This window comes from Asterias rubens, chromosome 4 (assembly GCF_902459465.1).
Source record: "Asterias rubens chromosome 4, eAstRub1.3, whole genome shotgun sequence".
In the NCBI taxonomy this organism is placed as follows: domain Eukaryota; kingdom Metazoa; phylum Echinodermata; class Asteroidea; order Forcipulatida; family Asteriidae; genus Asterias; species Asterias rubens.
In genome coordinates this window covers 3,184,689-3,202,956 of record NC_047065.1, presented here as the reverse complement: position 1 = coordinate 3,202,956, position 18,268 = coordinate 3,184,689, and the positions used below count along the sequence as shown (strand labels likewise).

Here is an 18,268-nt window from a genome sequence, read left to right as displayed (position 1 = left end):
TGAACAACTAAACTATTTTAAGAGACAAAAATACATAATTGGATTTTAAAGAAAAGTTTTCTTGGGTGGGTAAACATTTCAAAGAAAAATTATTGCAACTAATCCACAGTGACTTGAGAGGATGCATTTAAAGGCACTAGACACAATTGGTAATTAAAAACTTACTTAGTAATGAGCAGTTGGATAGCTGTTGATAGTATAAAACATTGTGAGAAATGGCTCCCTCTGAAGTAATGTAGTTTTTGAGGAAGAGGAATTTTCGCACTAAATTATTTGAATATGAAAAATACTTCAGGCCTGAAGCCTTCTATTAGGCATCTGAAAGCGCACACATTTGTGCAACAAGGATGTTTTTCTTTCAATATTCTCTTGCAACTTCGATGACCACTTGAGTTTAAATTATGCATATGCTGAGATACACCAAGTGATAATTCTGGTCTTTGACAATTACCACAGGTGTCCAGTGTCTTTAAATAAAGCTAATCCAAAGAGAAGATAAACTTGAAAATGAAGAGGGTACTAACCTTGATGGATCTGCTCTTACCAGCCTGAAGGACACCAAGTACAGCTTTTACATTAGGACTCTTCAACTGTTCGAAGAGGTAGTTGAAACGTGCCATACGCTTCTTCCAGTGTTCCAGCTCAGCTCTAGGACCTATGTTATCTGCTTCTTTGCGCATTTGTTCACTTTCAGTCAACACCTATTCAAAGAAAAGGGACAATGATAAATGATGTTGGTAAAACAGTCTCCTGGTGATGAATAAAGGAACTAGTAAATCAGGCATGAGAGTAACTATCCATAAAAGAAGAGGAAAAGAGAAAACCGGGAAGAAAAGAGGAAAAGATAGTATTTCTATACTTCTGTACACAGAAAGTGAAGAAAAAAAGAGGAAAATCAAAACCCAAATAGAGGATATCAGCTTACAAGAGGAAGTCTCACATGTCTGGTAAAAGCTAGTAGTGAAGTAGAGAATTCCCTTTAATCCACTAAAGTAAAAGCAGTAGTCCTGACCGATTTCCTAACTTCTGCCCAGGTAGTGGTTAAAAAGGTAGTGGTTTAAAAGCAGGACAGTTCTTTTCAGAACTGAGAAGTATCCCAAATTCCTAAAAAATCTACTCCGCAGTAGTAGAAAATAAAGCAAGACAAGTTCTTAAAAGAACATAATCTACCCAGCAAGTAGATACACACATGGTGTTACCGCAAACCAAATATATAATAAAACAGTCTACATGCACATCCTCTACTATTAACTTAATAGATAATTCTTTCCAGTCATTAAAATAAAGGTAGTGCAAAAGTAGTAGTCACTGCTCATTTTCTACCTTCCGCCCCGGTATTAGTTAAAAAGCAGGACAGTTCTTTTCAGAACTAAGAAGATTCCAAAAAGTCTACTCCGCAGCAGGACAAGTTCTCAATAGAAAATAATCTACCCAGCAAGAAGATGCACACATGGTGTTATCTCAAACCAAATATGTATTAAAACAGTCTTACCTCCTCTACTATTAACTTAATTCTCTCCAGTTATTAAAATCAAGACCAAATCTTACCTGTTCAATTTGTTTGATCCAGACTCCCATGATCCCCTCAATGAGCTCCAGATCCTGCGTACTGTTAGCGACAGTAATGTAATCACCGGCCGTAGTCAGTTTGCTCAGATCGTAAGTTTCACATCGTCGTAGTTCAACTCTTTCTTCTAAGGAGTCTTGAGCAGCGTTCAGAATGGTGACGAAGGAGTCGAGAGACTGGACAAACTCTTTCCTTGTTCCTTGGTTTTCCTAAAGAACAAAATTCAAACAAATAAAAAATGCGCCGCATTCAATAGTTTTTTATCAGTTCCGGGGGTAACAATAATAACACCATCCTGAGGTTGCAAAGGCAAGCGCTCAGAGAATGACATGAAAAATAACACAAATGTGAATGGAATCAAAACCAAGAGGAAACGCTGAACAATCTGATTGGGTATATGCGATTTGTCTTGCACAGTTTAATCGTCATTCTGTCACTTTTGTTGCACCGTAGTTTTAAAGTTGCTTTAGAGGTGGATTATAAAGGCTCTTTTAGGTCCTATTGTCCGTGATGGATATGATGTCTGTAGTGGTAATACGTTCCAGTCTTTAACAACTGTTTTGAGATGGGTTAAGATTAGAGTTCAAACTTCATTTAAGAATCACATAGCTTACCTGTGAGTCCAGTTGTCCCCAACCATTTGTGTTTCCCTTCAGGAACGGAATGAAGATCTCGGCCAGGTATTTCTCTATTGCATGCAAAAGTCCATTTCCATTGTTGGCCAGGGTTGTAAAAATCACATCCTTATGAAAAAGAGCAAACGCATCCACATTATAATTAAATATACCTACAGACATATACTGAGAGTTTTGTTTTATTTTCACCTCTCTAAAAATGTGTAAAAAAATGTACATACTTTGTTATTGTATTTTTGTTTCTACTTGCAGCCGTTTGTCTGTCATTACTTATTATAGTATTTTACATACATGAATAAATGAACATGCACACAAAATTATCTGAAATGTTAATTGCAATAACTGTGATGCCTCTATAAATTGAGTGCGTGTGTGATAACAAATTTATCTTCAAGCAACGCGCCACTTTTGAATTTACACTAACTTCTTATTTATAAAAGCACACTACACGGAGTTAGAACACACAATGCGTTTGATATGGGGTGTACGATATAAGTTTATATCACACTTCCTGTTGCTATGGATCGACCAATCAGAATCGAATATTCAAGCCCGCTTGAAGATAACATGACTTATCAGCATTTAATCTACAGCTTATGAAACCATCAACAAGGTTACCCCTGACAACAAAACTTTATGTAATGAGTTTCTCAATAAATAGACAACAATAGAATGACTTACTTTGTGGACATTTTCTGGTGCAATAGGTTTGCTAGGATTAGCACGTAGGAAGAAAACGCAGGTCCCACTGAGTGGTGCATCTACTCCGTCCGTCACAAACAGCTTAGGTTTGCCTGGTTTGCCAGATTTCACACTAGCTGGGCCCAATCTCAATGGCTCTCCTGAAATAACAAGTAATATCGACTTAGTAAACTCCTAAAAATAACAAGTTATAATGACTTTAAAGGAACACAAAACCTTGAGTCGGTTGAGTTGGTCTTTTGAAAAGCATTTAAAACCGATTCTTATAAAATACATAAGGGTAGAAAGATGTTGTAAAAGTAGAATACAGTGATCCACACAAACATGCCTCGAAATTGCAGTTTTCCTTTTACCTCGTCACCTTACACGATCGGCCATTTATGGGAGTCAGATTTTTGACTCCCATAAATCTTTCCAATCATATGCATTTTATAAAAAAAACGGTTACAAACGCTTTTTATAGACCAACTTGTCCGATCCAAGGCAAAGTGCTCCTTTAATAATAGTGGCTTCTTACATGTATATAGCGCTCATATCAGTGACCATCAAGGCGCTTCATTATTCAGTATTTTCCTGCAAGGTATGTGGGACAATGTTTTTATTATGAGACCTACTCCTTAGAAGAAAAAAAACTTATGTTTTGGGAGCTCTTGGGTTGACTAAAACGTCAACTATTTCCCACCTACATGTATTGTTTATGTTTTGTGTCTGATAGTTTACAATTATTAGATGCTTGCAGTGCATTGATGCAGAATATATGTGAACGAGAAATCTGGATTATTTGGAAACTCGGGAAGCTGGACTAAAAAAGTGATTACCTTACACGATTTTAAATTTAGGCACGCAAGTTCAAAACTTGTGTTAAGAGCTACTTAAAGCTCAATATGGATAGAAACTTCTATCCATATTGAAAATGTTGTGAAAGCTTTCTTACCAGTGCCTCCATCTTGTATCCAAGCGTGCTTTCCACCTTCAAAATAAAAAGAAAACGATGAACGAAACCATTCAGTATAAATTTGGTTACTACAAAAAAAAAAACATACAAATTGTAATACAACTTGCTCACATAGTAATATCCCCTGTCTACAGGTTTATCTTTGGTTTTAAGAGGTCACACAGCAAAGTGACCCAATACAACAACATCCACTACAAGTGTGTAAAAAAGATGCTCGCTGTACACAATTTACGGCGTGGTACGCAACACGTCCTGGGTCACCGGTCGCCTGCGAGGACCTAAACTCAAAAATGTGGTTGTTTTTATTTTGTCTGAAGTGGTTTAGTGCTAAACCACCCTCGCCGACCGATTTAAGACACACAAACTCTAAGCACAATGAGTTCAAACTGCTTAAAGGGAAGGTACATGTACACTATTTGTAATTACTCAAAACAAATATTAACTTAAAAACTGACTTAGTAAGTTGGTAATGAGCATTGGTGAGCTATTGATAGTATAAAACATTGTGAGAAACGGCTCCCTCTGAAGTAGCATAGATTTTGAGAAAGAGGTAATTTCTCACTAAAATAATAACAGACTTCTAGTCTCCATTCCTATCTCAAAGCACACAAATTCATCCAACAAGGGTGTTTTTTCTCTCATCATTTTCTCACAACATCGATGACCAATTAAGCTCAAATGTTCACAGGCTTGTAATTTTATGCCTATGTTGGGATACACCAAGTGAGAATACTGGTCTTTGACAATAACCAAATGTGTAGCTTCCCTTTAAAATTGACTTTAGTACCGTGTTTGAACAACCTCTATGTGAGTAGCAATGGAAATTATGCTTACCTGATTCTGATCCAATCTCTGCCTCTTGATAGAAGAACATCAAGTGGGTGGAGGCTTCAGACTCAAAGAACTTATCCATCTTCTCAATCTAGTATTAAGCACAACATTCCATAATCAAATAATTGAAAACAATTTAATTGAAATGTTGTTTTTTTTCTTTATATAGAAGGTATGCAGAAATTAATCCTAAAGTGTAAAAAAGAAATGTTGCTTCCAGTAAACCAACCTAAAATTAACTGCCCGACCCTACACACAAATTTTGGTCCACTTAGAAAAAGAATAGAAAGAGGAAAGTTTATAGACAAAATAAGAAAAAAAGAGCAATCCCAGCTTATCTTCTGTATATAAATAAGATGAATGATGTAAGCTTGGGCGATATCAATTTATTTTATTCACGATATATTGCCGACAATATATCGCGACATTCGATATAATCGCGATTAATGAAATTTGACATCATCAGTCTTAAAACTCCAAGTGAAAGTTGTAGAAGAGACAGTCATAGCTTAAGAGAGGTGTTCTAATGACCTATTCTTCTGGTTTTACTCCAAACCTATGGGGTGCAAGATGTCTCAGCTAGCAAATACATCGTGATATTTAATCGATATTGAAAATCGTTTCCAAATTAATATCGCGATATTCGATAATATCGTGATATCGCCCAAGCTTAGAATGATGTGAATCATTTTGCTATGAACCAATTAGAAATTGTTTTAAGATTATTACTGGGTGTTTAGACCAATTTACAAAAAAATGATAACTTACATTGTTTATGGTATTTGAGGCATGGTATGGTGAGGTATCAACAAATATTAACTTACATTATTCCCTTCCAAAATAGCATCTTCAACTTCAGCGACATCCAGGGAGAGTGAACCGGCTGTAGCCTCGATAATGAACTGGTGACGGCCATCGAGCTGTGCTCGTTTGGCTTCCTTCTCCTCTTTCAGTTTTTGCTGTGAAAAAGACAAAATTATTAAAATTGTGCTATTGACCCAATTCATCTGTTGACATCATCAGAATAATCTTTGATGCGCCATCACTGTGCGTTATTCAGTGAAGTGCGCATTATAGGCGACGCGGAGTTAACTCGTAAACCTATTGCCCACCAAAATGGTGAGCGTGAGACACAGTGGCCGCACGTGACTTGCGTGCAAGGGGTAAATAGACCTTTCCATTGTAGATAACCGCACTGGTAGCTAACTTCACTGCTAACTTTGCTGCTAAATGGTCAGCCGAATGTACGCAAAACATTTAATTGTGTTAACATATTTTCAGACCAAATTCAACATTTTGTGCAAACTTAAATAAAATATCTCCCATGATTGGTTGCTTGGTTTAAAACAAATTCAACACTAATTTTGAGCTTTTGCGTGACATTAATACAAACTGTGGCCATCTGTTTTTGGTTGCATTTATGACTTTACGCAGTTTTCCAACCTGGGTTGGCAAAAGCTTGAAAGGTTTATTTATGTAAGCCTCCAAACATCAACCATCAATCAATATTGCCCACGTATGGAGACCTTCTCTTTCCTGTTATACACAGATATGCCATCTTGCATCTTGCAGTCAGGAGATTTGTAGAACAATCAGGGAGATGTTTGGAATTACAAAAAAGCTTCCATAAAATTTGTTTGTTTCCAGGGCACTTTCTGCAGAATCATACTGTAATCCAGATGGGTGTCTGGTGTCTTTTTGACAGCCTGTTAAAAGACAACCCTGTTTTAAAATTGGATGTTTCCCTGTTTCATCAGCCGTACATGTATGCATTGTAAGTGAACGATTAATGACACCCAGTTTTTGAATTTCCAGCAAATTTGCAAACCCTTTCTGTTTTACAAAATCCTGGATAAAACCACTTACAGAATTAGAAAGAATTGGCAACTTTGCATACAGGATATGAGGGCATCTTTTTTTTCATGCATTATTTATCTTGTGGTACATTGCCACCTGGTCAATTTCAGCAGTTTCAATATAAACTTTGAAGTACGCTGCTGTGTAGACCCACGCTTTGAACTCATCAAGTTTACCGTGACATGTTTTTTTGTTTCAGGGCCCCACTATTTTATTGGATTTTTCGGGGTGTATTTGTAAACTTAATAGACACCTGTTATCAGCGACGTACTTTTTATGTGCTACCAATACCGCTGGAAAGTTCACAAGGTGATCATTATTAGCAAACACAAAAAGATTTATTGTACGATTAGACACGTTTGATTCTTCCTTGTTGTGCATTGATGCTTGGCAACTGCTACTGAAATAGGCTCTATTATTTAAACAGTTTCCCAAGCTTAGAGTACCTTTCAAACAGTATTAAAGGCACTGGAAACTACTGATAATTACTCAAAACAATTGTTAGCATAACAAATCTTACTTGGTGACAAGCAATGGTGAGCTGTTGAAAACTTACTTGGTAACAAGCAATGGTGAGCTGTTGATCGTATACAACATTGTGAGAAATGGCTCCCTCTGAAGTAATGTAGTTTTTTGAGAAAGAGGAAATTTCTCACTCAAACACTGAACAACTTCAGGCCCTTGATAATGCATCTGAAAGCACACGAATTTGTGCAACAATGGTGTTGTTTCTTTTATTATTCTTTTATTATTCTCTAGCAACTTTGATGACCAATTGAGTCCATACAGTTTAAAGGTACAAGAGCAAGATACTTTACTATAATTGCTTCTCTTCACCAAGGGGAATAAATGGGTACCTGCGAGGGTAGAGGTTGATATTGTGTATGAAAAAGCCACAAGCTCAGGGCTGTATACTCCCAAGGGAGCTGAGAAACATTACAGGGATGTTATTGGCCCCATGACCAGGGCACTAATGTAAAGAGCATTGATACGGTAATTGTGAAATGCGCTATATAAGAATTTGTTATTATTATTATTATTATTGTTATTTTATGTATATGTTGAGATACACCAAGTGAGATTACCGAAGTGTGGTATGAAATTTATACAGCCAGCAAGAACACATTATATCTGTACAAAAATTCATAATTTTTAACTCCATTATCCAAATATTGTCTGTTTGAAATTAGCTAAAACTTAACTCACTTCTACAATCAGTCTTTCATTTTCCAGCAACTTTTCAATCATTAATCTATGACATCAATTTCACACTCATTCGTCAACTAAAAGTAAACAGTTGCTGCTTAGCAACCAGAAGCCAATTGTACGGCATGCAATTAAAGACAATTGACGGAGCAGCGCTCTGTCGCAGCTCTTTACAATACACAAGTGTGTGCAGAACAGGTTAATGTTTGCTTTGATATTTGAATTGGTGGAACTTAGCGGGATAAAATTATAATTAATTTATGACTTCCTAGTGCTTATGTGTACTATACATATTACATTGTATGTGTATAGTACATGTTTGCCATATTATTGCAAACATTGCAAAGTTGTATTAATAATATAGTACTTCATTTCCCAAACCTTGTCTTAAAGGCACTGGACACGTTTTATAATATTGTTATAGACTAGTACTCTCACTTGGTGTATCACAACATAATTATTATGCATAAAATAACAAATCTGTAAAATTTTGGCTCAATTGGTCATCGAAGTTGCAAGAGAATAATGAAAGCACAAATTTGTGTGTGATTTCAGATGCCTTAAAAATTCTTCAGACCTGAGGTATTTTTTTATATTTTCTCACTCAAACACTATGTTACTTCAGAGGGAGTCCTTTCCCACAATGTTTTATACTATCAACAGCTCTCCATTGCTCGTTACCAAGTAAGTTTTTATGCTAACATATTTTGATTAATTACCAACAGTGTCCACTGCCTTTAAAACTCCTAGTGTTTGTTTCCTGCATTGCATCCTCACACAGGAGCCTGAAATACATGCAAGCACTGTTGCTATGGAATCCTCCCATACAAAGCCTGTTAGACAAACAAGCATTTCAAAGTGCTTTAGTCAAACGAGCATACAAAACAAGGACTTCACAGACAATGTAGAGTGCATATTGTTTTGAAGCCCAACCAGTCCGATTGAACCATAAACAAGAAGGTAAAGTTAGTTCTCAAATTGCCTCTGGACAAATGGTGACATCTCTGGCTACGCCCATATGCTCATTGTGAACAACAAGAAAATACAAGAACTTTAAAGTTCCCGAAACTTTTTGCTCTAAAAAGGCACATATAGCAGTGTTATCCCCATGCACAAGCTATCGTATTTGGCTGATACGCCCGAATTGCGTGCTGATACATGAAATTTTGTTCGAAATGCAAATAAGAATTTTTGAGAAAAAAAAAAATTCATAGTGCTTTACAGAATGCACATTGGCAAAACCAATTAAACACCAAGTAGAAACATTCCAAAGACCTCGTTTCACATCAGCATTTTGGGGCTTTTAAAACTTCCCAAAATTTGGTCCAGAATGCCCAACAGTTTATAAACACAGTATAAGTTAGGATTGGAAGTGATTCCTAAAGTTCTGTTCATGACAATAAATCTCCAAGGTTGACAAAAGTGAAGAAAACTTGATAAACAGTCTGTAATGCAAATCACAGACATTTACATTTAAAGGCACTGTACACGTTTGGTAATTGTAAAAGACCAGTGTTCTCACTTGGTGTATCCCATCATAAGCATAAAATAAGAAACCTGTGAAAATTTGGGCTCAATCGGTCATCAAAGTTGAGAGAAAATGATGAAAGAAAAAACACCCTTTTTGGACGAATTTGTGTGCTTTCAGATAGGAATAAAAGACTTCTAGCTAGAAGTCTTATATTATTTTAGTGAGAAATTACCTCTTCCTCAAAAACTATGTTACTTCAGAGGGAGTCGTTTCCCACAATGTTTTATACTATCAACAGCTCTCCAATGTTCGTTACCACGTCAGTTTTAAAGCTAATATTTGTTTTGAGTAATTACCAAACGTGTACCTTCCCTTTTAAACAAAAATACAAGATTGTAAATACAACATTACATTTCTCTTTGCTCTCTCGCTGTTCAATGATAAAGCCTGCGTAAATGAAGCCATCCCTCACCAGGTTACATCCATGGAGCCACGTATTCCTCAATAAATACTAAACAGCACGTATAGGCCTAAATGAACAGCAAGCTGTTTATGTATAATGCCTGCCTTGGAAACTGCAAGCTCCAATGAAGATGAGGTGTTTCTCACTCCATCTCAATATTCTAATCCCACCACTTGGATGCGCTTCACCAACTTGTGTAAACAGCAAGTTGTTGTGTGCCCTTAGTTCAATATTAACATAAGCATCAGTGCTATGTAAGGTTTTTTTAAGAGAAGTAGTCAAGAAGTCAGTCTTCAAAGAAATGCAAAACTGTGTTGAAGTATGGTTGAGGTTGGAGGAGAGTTTCAACAACACTTTAGGCCAAATAAATTTTTAAAACAGTTGATCGTCCCCGCCCGCATCCTTTTTTTGTGGCTGCATCCTTTTTTTAACTACTTATTATTTTTTCGATTTTTGTTTTAAAAAAAATAAAAGAAATCCATCTTTTTAAAAGGACTAGCCTTGGAGCTTTTCCCGAATCTAACGTGATGCTCTCGAACACTTGTAACCATCTTTTTCATAAAACAATGATAGTGAATGACTACCGGCAAATCTTTTTAGTGTTATCCGACCCTGTTACTAAGTGTTAGTGTTTGTGTTAACACAGGTCCTCATGCAACTAATATAGGTATAAAATAAGTTTGCGGTTGATTCAAACTGAAGAATTGGTGGCCTGTTTGATTTGAAATACTGAGCGGCCAGCTTGAAAAAAAATAATTAGTAAATAGTAAATAATAAGGCCCTCATCCTCCTCTTTTTTGAAAAATCCAGACGATCAACTGGTATTTTTTTTAATTTGGCCTTAGCCCTTTTCGCACAACTCTATCCCCGGGGGTTACCCTCGGGGAATATCGGCCGGCCTTTTCACCTTTTCACACTAAGATCGCTTTGCCCCACTGCTCTGCCTCCGGTATGCCCAAGCAAATGTGGACAAAGAAACAAAGTCAGTCTTAAAAGAAATGCTAAAACTATATTGAAGCATGGTTGATATTAAGGAGAATTACAACACCACCTTGGCCCGTTTCACACTACTCTATTCCCAGGGGTTGCCCCCAGGGAATAACGGCAGGCCTTTTCACACTATGATCGCTTTACCCCCGCTCAGCCCCGGTCTGCCCCAGCAAATGGCCATACCCGAGGAATAGCCACCCCTGGTAAAACCCTGGGGTATTCTTGAAACGTGCAACCGGAACCCCATGGAACAACTATGGCCGCAGTGTGAAAGCGCATCGGGATAACGGTGGGGTAGAGAAAGCCCTGGACTTCCCCAGGGGTGTTTTCCAAAGGGATAAAAGATACGGTGTGAAAAGGGTTCCTTACGGTAAACTTATCAGCGGCAAGTAATATTGCATCACAGACGCTAGTTTGCAAGTTTAAAATCAGTTACCAAACTATAGTCAATTGTTACAGAACCAACCGGTGTAGCAACAAATTGTTCACATGGGGTTTTGGAGCGAGGACCTGGCTTCTCTCATAGGGGGGTCTTGCTATAAATATTACAAACATTTTAGATTTTTCTAAAGCCATTATGTTTAATACAACTCACAAGACTTAAATCAGCATCTAGGCCATTTTTCTCACAATTCTTAATAATGAAGTTAAACAAAGGTTTTGCTCTGGTGCCTTTGAAATACTCTGCCAAGTAGAAATTTACAATTCCTCATAGGGTGCTCTTTACCAAGGAGAAAATGCCCTGATGCCGTTTTGCCGTTAAACAAAAACGAAGCATAAAGGCCTGAATTAATAATAGTTCATCAAGCAAAATAAAGAAATAACCCAAGGCCCCTCAGGCATTTTGTATACAGCCAAGACCAGTTTAGTACCAGTGAAGACATGTGATCCACCATATAATCTTCCAATGTACACAATCGCCAGCTTCACAGTTACATGACATCAACAACAAAAGGCACTAAATACACCCAACTGGTAGTCATGGAGCATTCCATGGTAAAATCCTAAACCATAAGCCCTACCAGTTCTAAGATTCATCCCATTGACCATAAAACTGTAATCCTAAATCAGCAGATTGAATTTTTTTAAGCTGATGTTAAAATAGCCTGTGTCACCTTGGTTACAAACAACAAAGTGAGGGGCATGAAGCTGGTAGATATACAGTACAGAGATTCTAATCTGCCTTGCCAGGTTCAATCAAAACAGCTCCTACCACAACACAACAATCATTGTACAGATCAATCATATCCAAAAAAGTTACCAATCACTTCAACTTCTTTCCTAAGTTAAAATTATTTTGAATTCACAGCTGTTTCAACACTTTTCAAAATGAAAAAAAGTAACTTACTGTATCATAAGACACCTCTTTTAAAGCCATTGGACCCTTTCGGTAAACAGTGTTGTCCAAGGCCCACACTTTGTGTACCACAACTTCTATATCAAATAACAAGCCTGTGAAAATTTGGGCTCAATCGGTCATCGGAGTCGGGAGAAAACAACGGAAAAACCCACCCTTGCTTCCGCGCGTTTCGCCGTGTCATGACATGTGTTTAAAATAAATCCGTAATTCTCGTTAACGAGAATTTATATTGTTTTGCTGTTTTCTCAAAAAGTAAAGCATTTCATGGAATAACATTTCAAGAGAAGTCTTTCACCATTGCCTTCTGTAAACCCTGTAAGTTATTTGTAAATCTGTGACCTTTTTTTTTTTTTTTCTGAACCGAAAGGGTCCAATGGCTTTAAAAAGAAGTCATTACAACATTTATATATGAGACAGGCATGTAATTTTGCCCTTCAAAAAGGGTAGGACATTTTTTGAGTACAAGTGCTGACCTACGCAGTGAACAATGTACATGGTCTTTATATACTCTTCAGGCAGATTTAAAAAAAAAAAATCATGTGATTTTTCTGAAAGCAAAACAAATCGGAAATCAGACTAAAGTAGGAAGAATATCATGGCTGATGAGAAAAGCTAAGCCTTTATCTTCTTGCATCCTGCTACACTGTAAATTTTTACACTTCTTGATTCCCAGTTTAATCAGTACTCAAAAATCAACTTTATGTAATTCAAAACTTATTCTGTGAAACTTACCTCACAATCGCCCTCATTTGTTGGCAGATTTTTCATCCCAATAAAAAGACTTAACATCCAACTTCCCAGTCAAAGCAAAATGAAAAGAACTACACGTACTTGCACAACTGTTGTGACTTCTCACACATGTGAAATAAAACAGCGACAGAAAAAAACAACTTGTTCACACCACCAGCTACCCATTTGTAAAGTAAGAGCAAAGGACAATGAAACAATACCTAACAAGAGTGAGTAAAGAAAGCGTGGATAATTAAAACCTTCTTTAATAGTACGGACTGGCTGAGAATCAAGTTTCATGCCTGATTTAATTTTCAGCAAATACGGGCTTTGTAATATTACAACGTAAACACGTATTCACTTCAATGGACCAAAACTACTGGTACATTGTAACCATAGAGTGTAACTACATTGTACGTGTAGGTCGATAGAGCATAGAGAAAGGTCGAAGGAAGGAGTTTGAACATCTCAGCATCAAATGAACAATGATCACCCGTGCCAGCACCAGTAAAAACAGCAATTTTTTTATACAGTCACGTGCTTTTATTCAAAGTATGCTCCATTTTCTAAATAAACTCTGAAAAGAACATTATTGTCAAGTAACAAGAACAAATTTCTCTGTTGGCCATGGCTTGCCATCGATCTGAGATGGTTCTTCGTTGACTAGATATCCTGCTGGTTTAATACAACTTCTTTCTGAATGTAGAAATCCATAGGAAATCGATTCCATGTTTAATCATGGTTTGACAGCAGTGACAATTTTATCAACCAGGCAGCGACGATCATAATTATATACAAATCACTGGAGAGCAGCTGGCGATCACAATGCATTTTCTAAGGGACAAGCTTGGGGTGATGGTCTGTTGGTTTTTGTTCTAACTCCTTCTGTGGTCCTTTCTCTATTTAAGATCTCACCTACTGGCATACTTGTTTGCTAAGTAATGAGATTAACTTCTTCTTTTTACTTGATTGTCCCCTCTCTCATCCTTTTTTGAGGCCGCATCTTCTTCTTCTTTTTTTCTTTTTTTTTTTCTTCTTTTCTTTATTTTAAAAGTCAAATTTATCTGTGCATATTCTCATTAACAAGTGGTGACTTTTTGGTGAATTTGTGGCCAGTTTGAATTGAAATGCTTTTTACAGGACACCTCCTTTTTTTTTCTTAATTTTTTTTGTATGCACATTTTTTTTTTTTTTTTTTTTGAAAAGGGGTTATTTTAATAGATCTCAGCCAAAAAAAAAAAAAAAAACTGAATGTCTTGTCTAAATGCCTTGACCAAACTGTTTCATTAATGTTTTGTGTATTTCAGCAGCAGAAAAAAACAATTGATATTTGACATTCATGGCGGCTATCTTGAAATAAAAAATTAAAAAGCCCCTCCTCCTTCCTTTTTTTGAGAAACCCAGACACTAAACATGTTTTACTCGGCCTTATTGTAATAAGTGTAAGCCATCAAACAAAACAAAAAAAATACAGGATTGAAATTGTGGGTGTTTAATAATCACATTTTAGTTATGAAACGGATATTTGAAATAGGCCTACCTCTCAATTGCACCGCTTTCTTCAAAGGAGAAGAAATGGTCTAAGCAACCTTTTTCGCAGGCCATTTTGCTGTAGTAAATTTCTCTGTAGTGCATCTGACCATGGAGGTAGAAATTTCTACCTCCATGATCTGACTAAGTTGTGTTACTGGAGCTATTGGTCTGCGTTCAGACCACCACGTATTTAACAGAACTTTGTCACATCCTGCACTCTCTGTAACCGCAAAACCACAACAAACATTTACCGCCAATACGATCGCGCGCGCGTTTCCATGCATTTTTCATGTTATAGTCCACATAGGGCTTACTGATATGAATAAAAGTTTTCCTTTTTACGGCAGCATTTTATGCAGCCTTAAACAATTTATATATTAGGCCTATAAGAATATACTTGTTTCTGATTTCATATGGGGGGGGGCAAGAGGGTGGCAAGGGTTGTGAGTGTGGGGGGGGGGGGGGCGCCGTCCCCCCCCCCTGCCCCCCCCCCCCCCCCCTCTGGTTACGCCACTGACCGGGTAATACCCCTGGGTGAAGAGAAGCAATTATAGTTTAGCATCTTGCTCAAGGATACAAGTGTCGTGATCGGGATTCGAACCCACACTTAAACCGCTCGGCCACCCTACTGTACTAGTACACTCTATATTCCTAATCAACTACAAACATACTATCCTGAGGGAAGTGCTAGTAAGGTCTACAGATACGATAAGATGACTATAAATTCACCATTGAATTGGGCCTAGTGTGCGATTCTTTTATTTATTCTTCCTTGTGTTTAGTGCAAAGTAGTATTGAGTGTGAAACTTGAACTTCTTCACCATTCTTATTTGATGTACAATTGTAGACCTATATTGCACAGGGCCCAATTTCATAGAGCTGCTAAGCACGAAAATTTGCTAAGCAAGAAATTTCTCCCTTGATAAAAACAGGATTACCAACCAAATTTCCACATGATTTTCAGGACAAGCAAATAACAGCTGAATACCAGTAACAAGCAAAGTCCAACAAATGGAAATTTGGTTGGTAACCCCGTTATTATCAAAGAGGAAATTTCATGCTAAGCAGTTTTTTGTGCTTAGCAGCTCTATGAAATTGGGCCCAGGTTGGAAGTGCACACTACATACTCAACAAACATTATCCTGAAGGAAGCGCTAGTAAGGTCTACACACGATCAGGTGACTAATTCAGCATTCAATATGTGTGCGATTCTTTTTATTCTTCCGTGCGTGTTTAGTGCAGCAGTAGTATTAGAGTGTGAAACTTGAACTTGTTTATTTCTTCACCTTTCTATTCCAGCGATAGTTCATTGATACATGAGCTAAAACCATTGTATATTTGGAGTTGTGACGATTGTAAGCCATCTCCCAAAAGAGTAATTACAGTCATTGTAGGATTGCAGATCGTATTACAGGAATAAGATTGCTTTACAAAATGGAGTTCTATTTGGGGAAAACCGTATATTTGGGGCACATATTTAAAGTGACACTGACACTAGCCCTAGCTAGAATTATCGTTTAAAATAAATCTTAGGATGGGCTTTAGTGCCTCTCTTACAATGCGAGTTCTTGTTTTCATAAATTAAATTAAATATTTCAGCATTTCAGCCTCGGTCAGGTACATCAGACATTATTATTTCAAAGTTTGAGTATTTGTTGTCGATTGCATGCATGTTGAAAAAAAATGGGGGGGGGGGGCAGTGGCAAATACACAATTTTTGATCTGTTTCACAGAACGTGACTTTAAACCTTTAGAATTGAAATTTAATTACAGTTAAACAGTGCCGGTGCCAGGTACATCCAATTGGCCCACCTTCATGCTGTTTGGGCAGACTGTTATAGCTCTCTTTTAACAATCGGTCTTATTTATTATAGTCGCCATTACAACCATAAATATAATAAGATTGATATGAGAGAGAGCAATATTTAACACAGCCCCAATAGAGCAAGGCACAGCCAAACCATTTGTTTTAAAGGCAGTGGACACTATTGGTAATTGTCAAAGACTAGCCCTCATAGTAAGTGTATCTCAACATATGCATAAAACAACAAACCTGTGAAAATTTGAGCTCAATTGGTCGTCGAACTTGCGAGATAATAATGAAAGAAAAAACACCCTTGTCACACGAAGTTGTGTGCGTTTAGATGGTTGATTTCGAGACCTCAAGTTCTAAACTTGAGGTGTTGAAATCAAACTCGTGGAAAATTATGGCACTTCAGAGGGAGCTGTTTCTCACAATGTTTTATACCATCAACCTCTCCCCGTTACCAAGGAAGGTTTTGTGCTAATAATTGTTTTGAGTAATTACCAATATAGTGTCCACTGCCTTTAATGTTTAAAAATAAACCATTATTTTATTTAATTATGATATATCAATTAAGTAAGGGCCAATCAAGCAGGGTTATTGTAATTGATTTGCATCAAGGAGTAAAATAAATTATCAATAAAATTGGTAAAATTTAAATTTAACTTGTAATGTCAGTTTACCATTTTCTACAAGTCAATCACCAACAATACATTGTAATAAGACAGAAAAGAAGTAAACACTGTACTGTAAACAAAAATCAGTCCTACCAACCAAATACCACATAATTCAGCAACCTTTCCAAAGTTTTATTACAAATGCATAAATCCATAATCTACATACCTGTCGTTCCTTCAGGTTTTCTCCCGGAGCCAATGCCGCAAGACGTGATTTATTCTTGGGGTCTGCACTGCCCGGGTTCCGCTTCGATGTTGCCTTCAGTCGGTGTCCCCCACCAGCAGCCGGCCCGTTCACCGCCGTCTTTGCCGGTTCAACATCGGCCATCACGAGGCCCTAAATATCCCGCTCTCGTAAAAAAGTAACAGCTCTTTCAGAGCACAATATGTTGTATTAAAACTGCCTACAATGCTAACTCCAGTGTTTTATAGAACTAAATGTCATTTTGCGGGACGTTTGTAAAGTTATTTTTGTTAACTAGAAGTTTTCCGTACATTTCCCATCCAGCGGCCATTTTGGCTAATTCCTGAATTGTGTGTACAAAATCACCTATGAGACGGAGAGTCATTTGCATAAGATAAGGCTATACCATTTTCTACAATAGGGGAGCATTGATCAACGTTTCCGAAACAACTTGCGCACAATGTGAATGTCATTAGAAATAAATAATTGTTTGTTCACATCAAAGCTGAGTTATTACAAATAATTTTTTTCCTGGTGTAAACTATGTAGAAGGTTTTAATCATGTGCTTGTATATATAGTTTTAAATAACTAATTCTGTTTTTCATCTGAAATATAATGGACGAGTCTAACCACTCAATCCCAACAACAGGTAGATAAGTTTGCATTGACGGGTGTGCAATAAATAATTGATCTGCATTGATTCGTCTGTTAATTTTTAATTCGGGTGATATAACGGGTAGGCCCCCCTACGTGGTTTAATACTACGCCCATCAGCGTCCCTCTTACTGTAAAAATTCAAAACATCAACATTGAAACCATTCATACCAAAGTAGTTTTACCATAGCACAACAGCATAGAGTATGCACACAGGGTGTAGAGGGCGCTATTGCCCTATTGTGCTGTCCGAGACGAAGAGGATCATTGTCCACATGCATGGTACAATCTTTCAGATATATCCCTTCATCCGTCATCAGAACAATAACACAATTTTGGGGCCACACGGCAGCTAAATGGTATTATGGCTTCTAACTGGTACCCCAAACCACGGTGCCCAAACAAAGATAATGACTTTTTTTTTTTACTTAGGCGCCATCAAAGGCCTGGATTTGGTAGAGCACTGGTACGTTAATCCGGAGGTCGTTGGTTCAAGTCAATTTTTCTGTTGTTCAAACCCAAACTAAAACCTTCCTTGTGGCTTACTTACTATTTGATTATTTATTATTAAGCATCCCCTGCCTGAAGGCGGTCCCCTGGCTGTTCCTTCCAATACCATTCCCAGGGCCCAATTTCATAGAGCTGCTCA

The 18,268-nt window shown here is 37.3% G+C and overlaps 1 protein-coding gene across 1 annotated transcript in view; it reads right to left on the bottom strand.

The window, feature by feature from the left end:
- Positions 1-17,012, bottom strand: part of LOC117288804 (dynein heavy chain 5, axonemal-like) — a 75,959-nt gene extending 58,947 nt beyond the window's left edge. The window contains exons 1-8 of the mRNA XM_033769647.1: positions 16,947-17,012; positions 5,515-5,649; positions 4,694-4,781; positions 3,839-3,874; positions 2,884-3,044; positions 2,182-2,310; positions 1,549-1,776; positions 525-701 (exon numbers count right to left, since the gene is read on the bottom strand). Coding sequence (XP_033625538.1) covers positions 525-701; positions 1,549-1,776; positions 2,182-2,310; positions 2,884-3,044; positions 3,839-3,874; positions 4,694-4,772 — 810 coding nt within the window. The 5' untranslated portion in view covers positions 4,773-4,781; positions 5,515-5,649; positions 16,947-17,012. The remainder of the gene's footprint in view (positions 1-524; positions 702-1,548; positions 1,777-2,181; positions 2,311-2,883; positions 3,045-3,838; positions 3,875-4,693; positions 4,782-5,514; positions 5,650-16,946) is intronic.
- Positions 17,013-18,268: the final 1,256 nt, after the last annotated feature.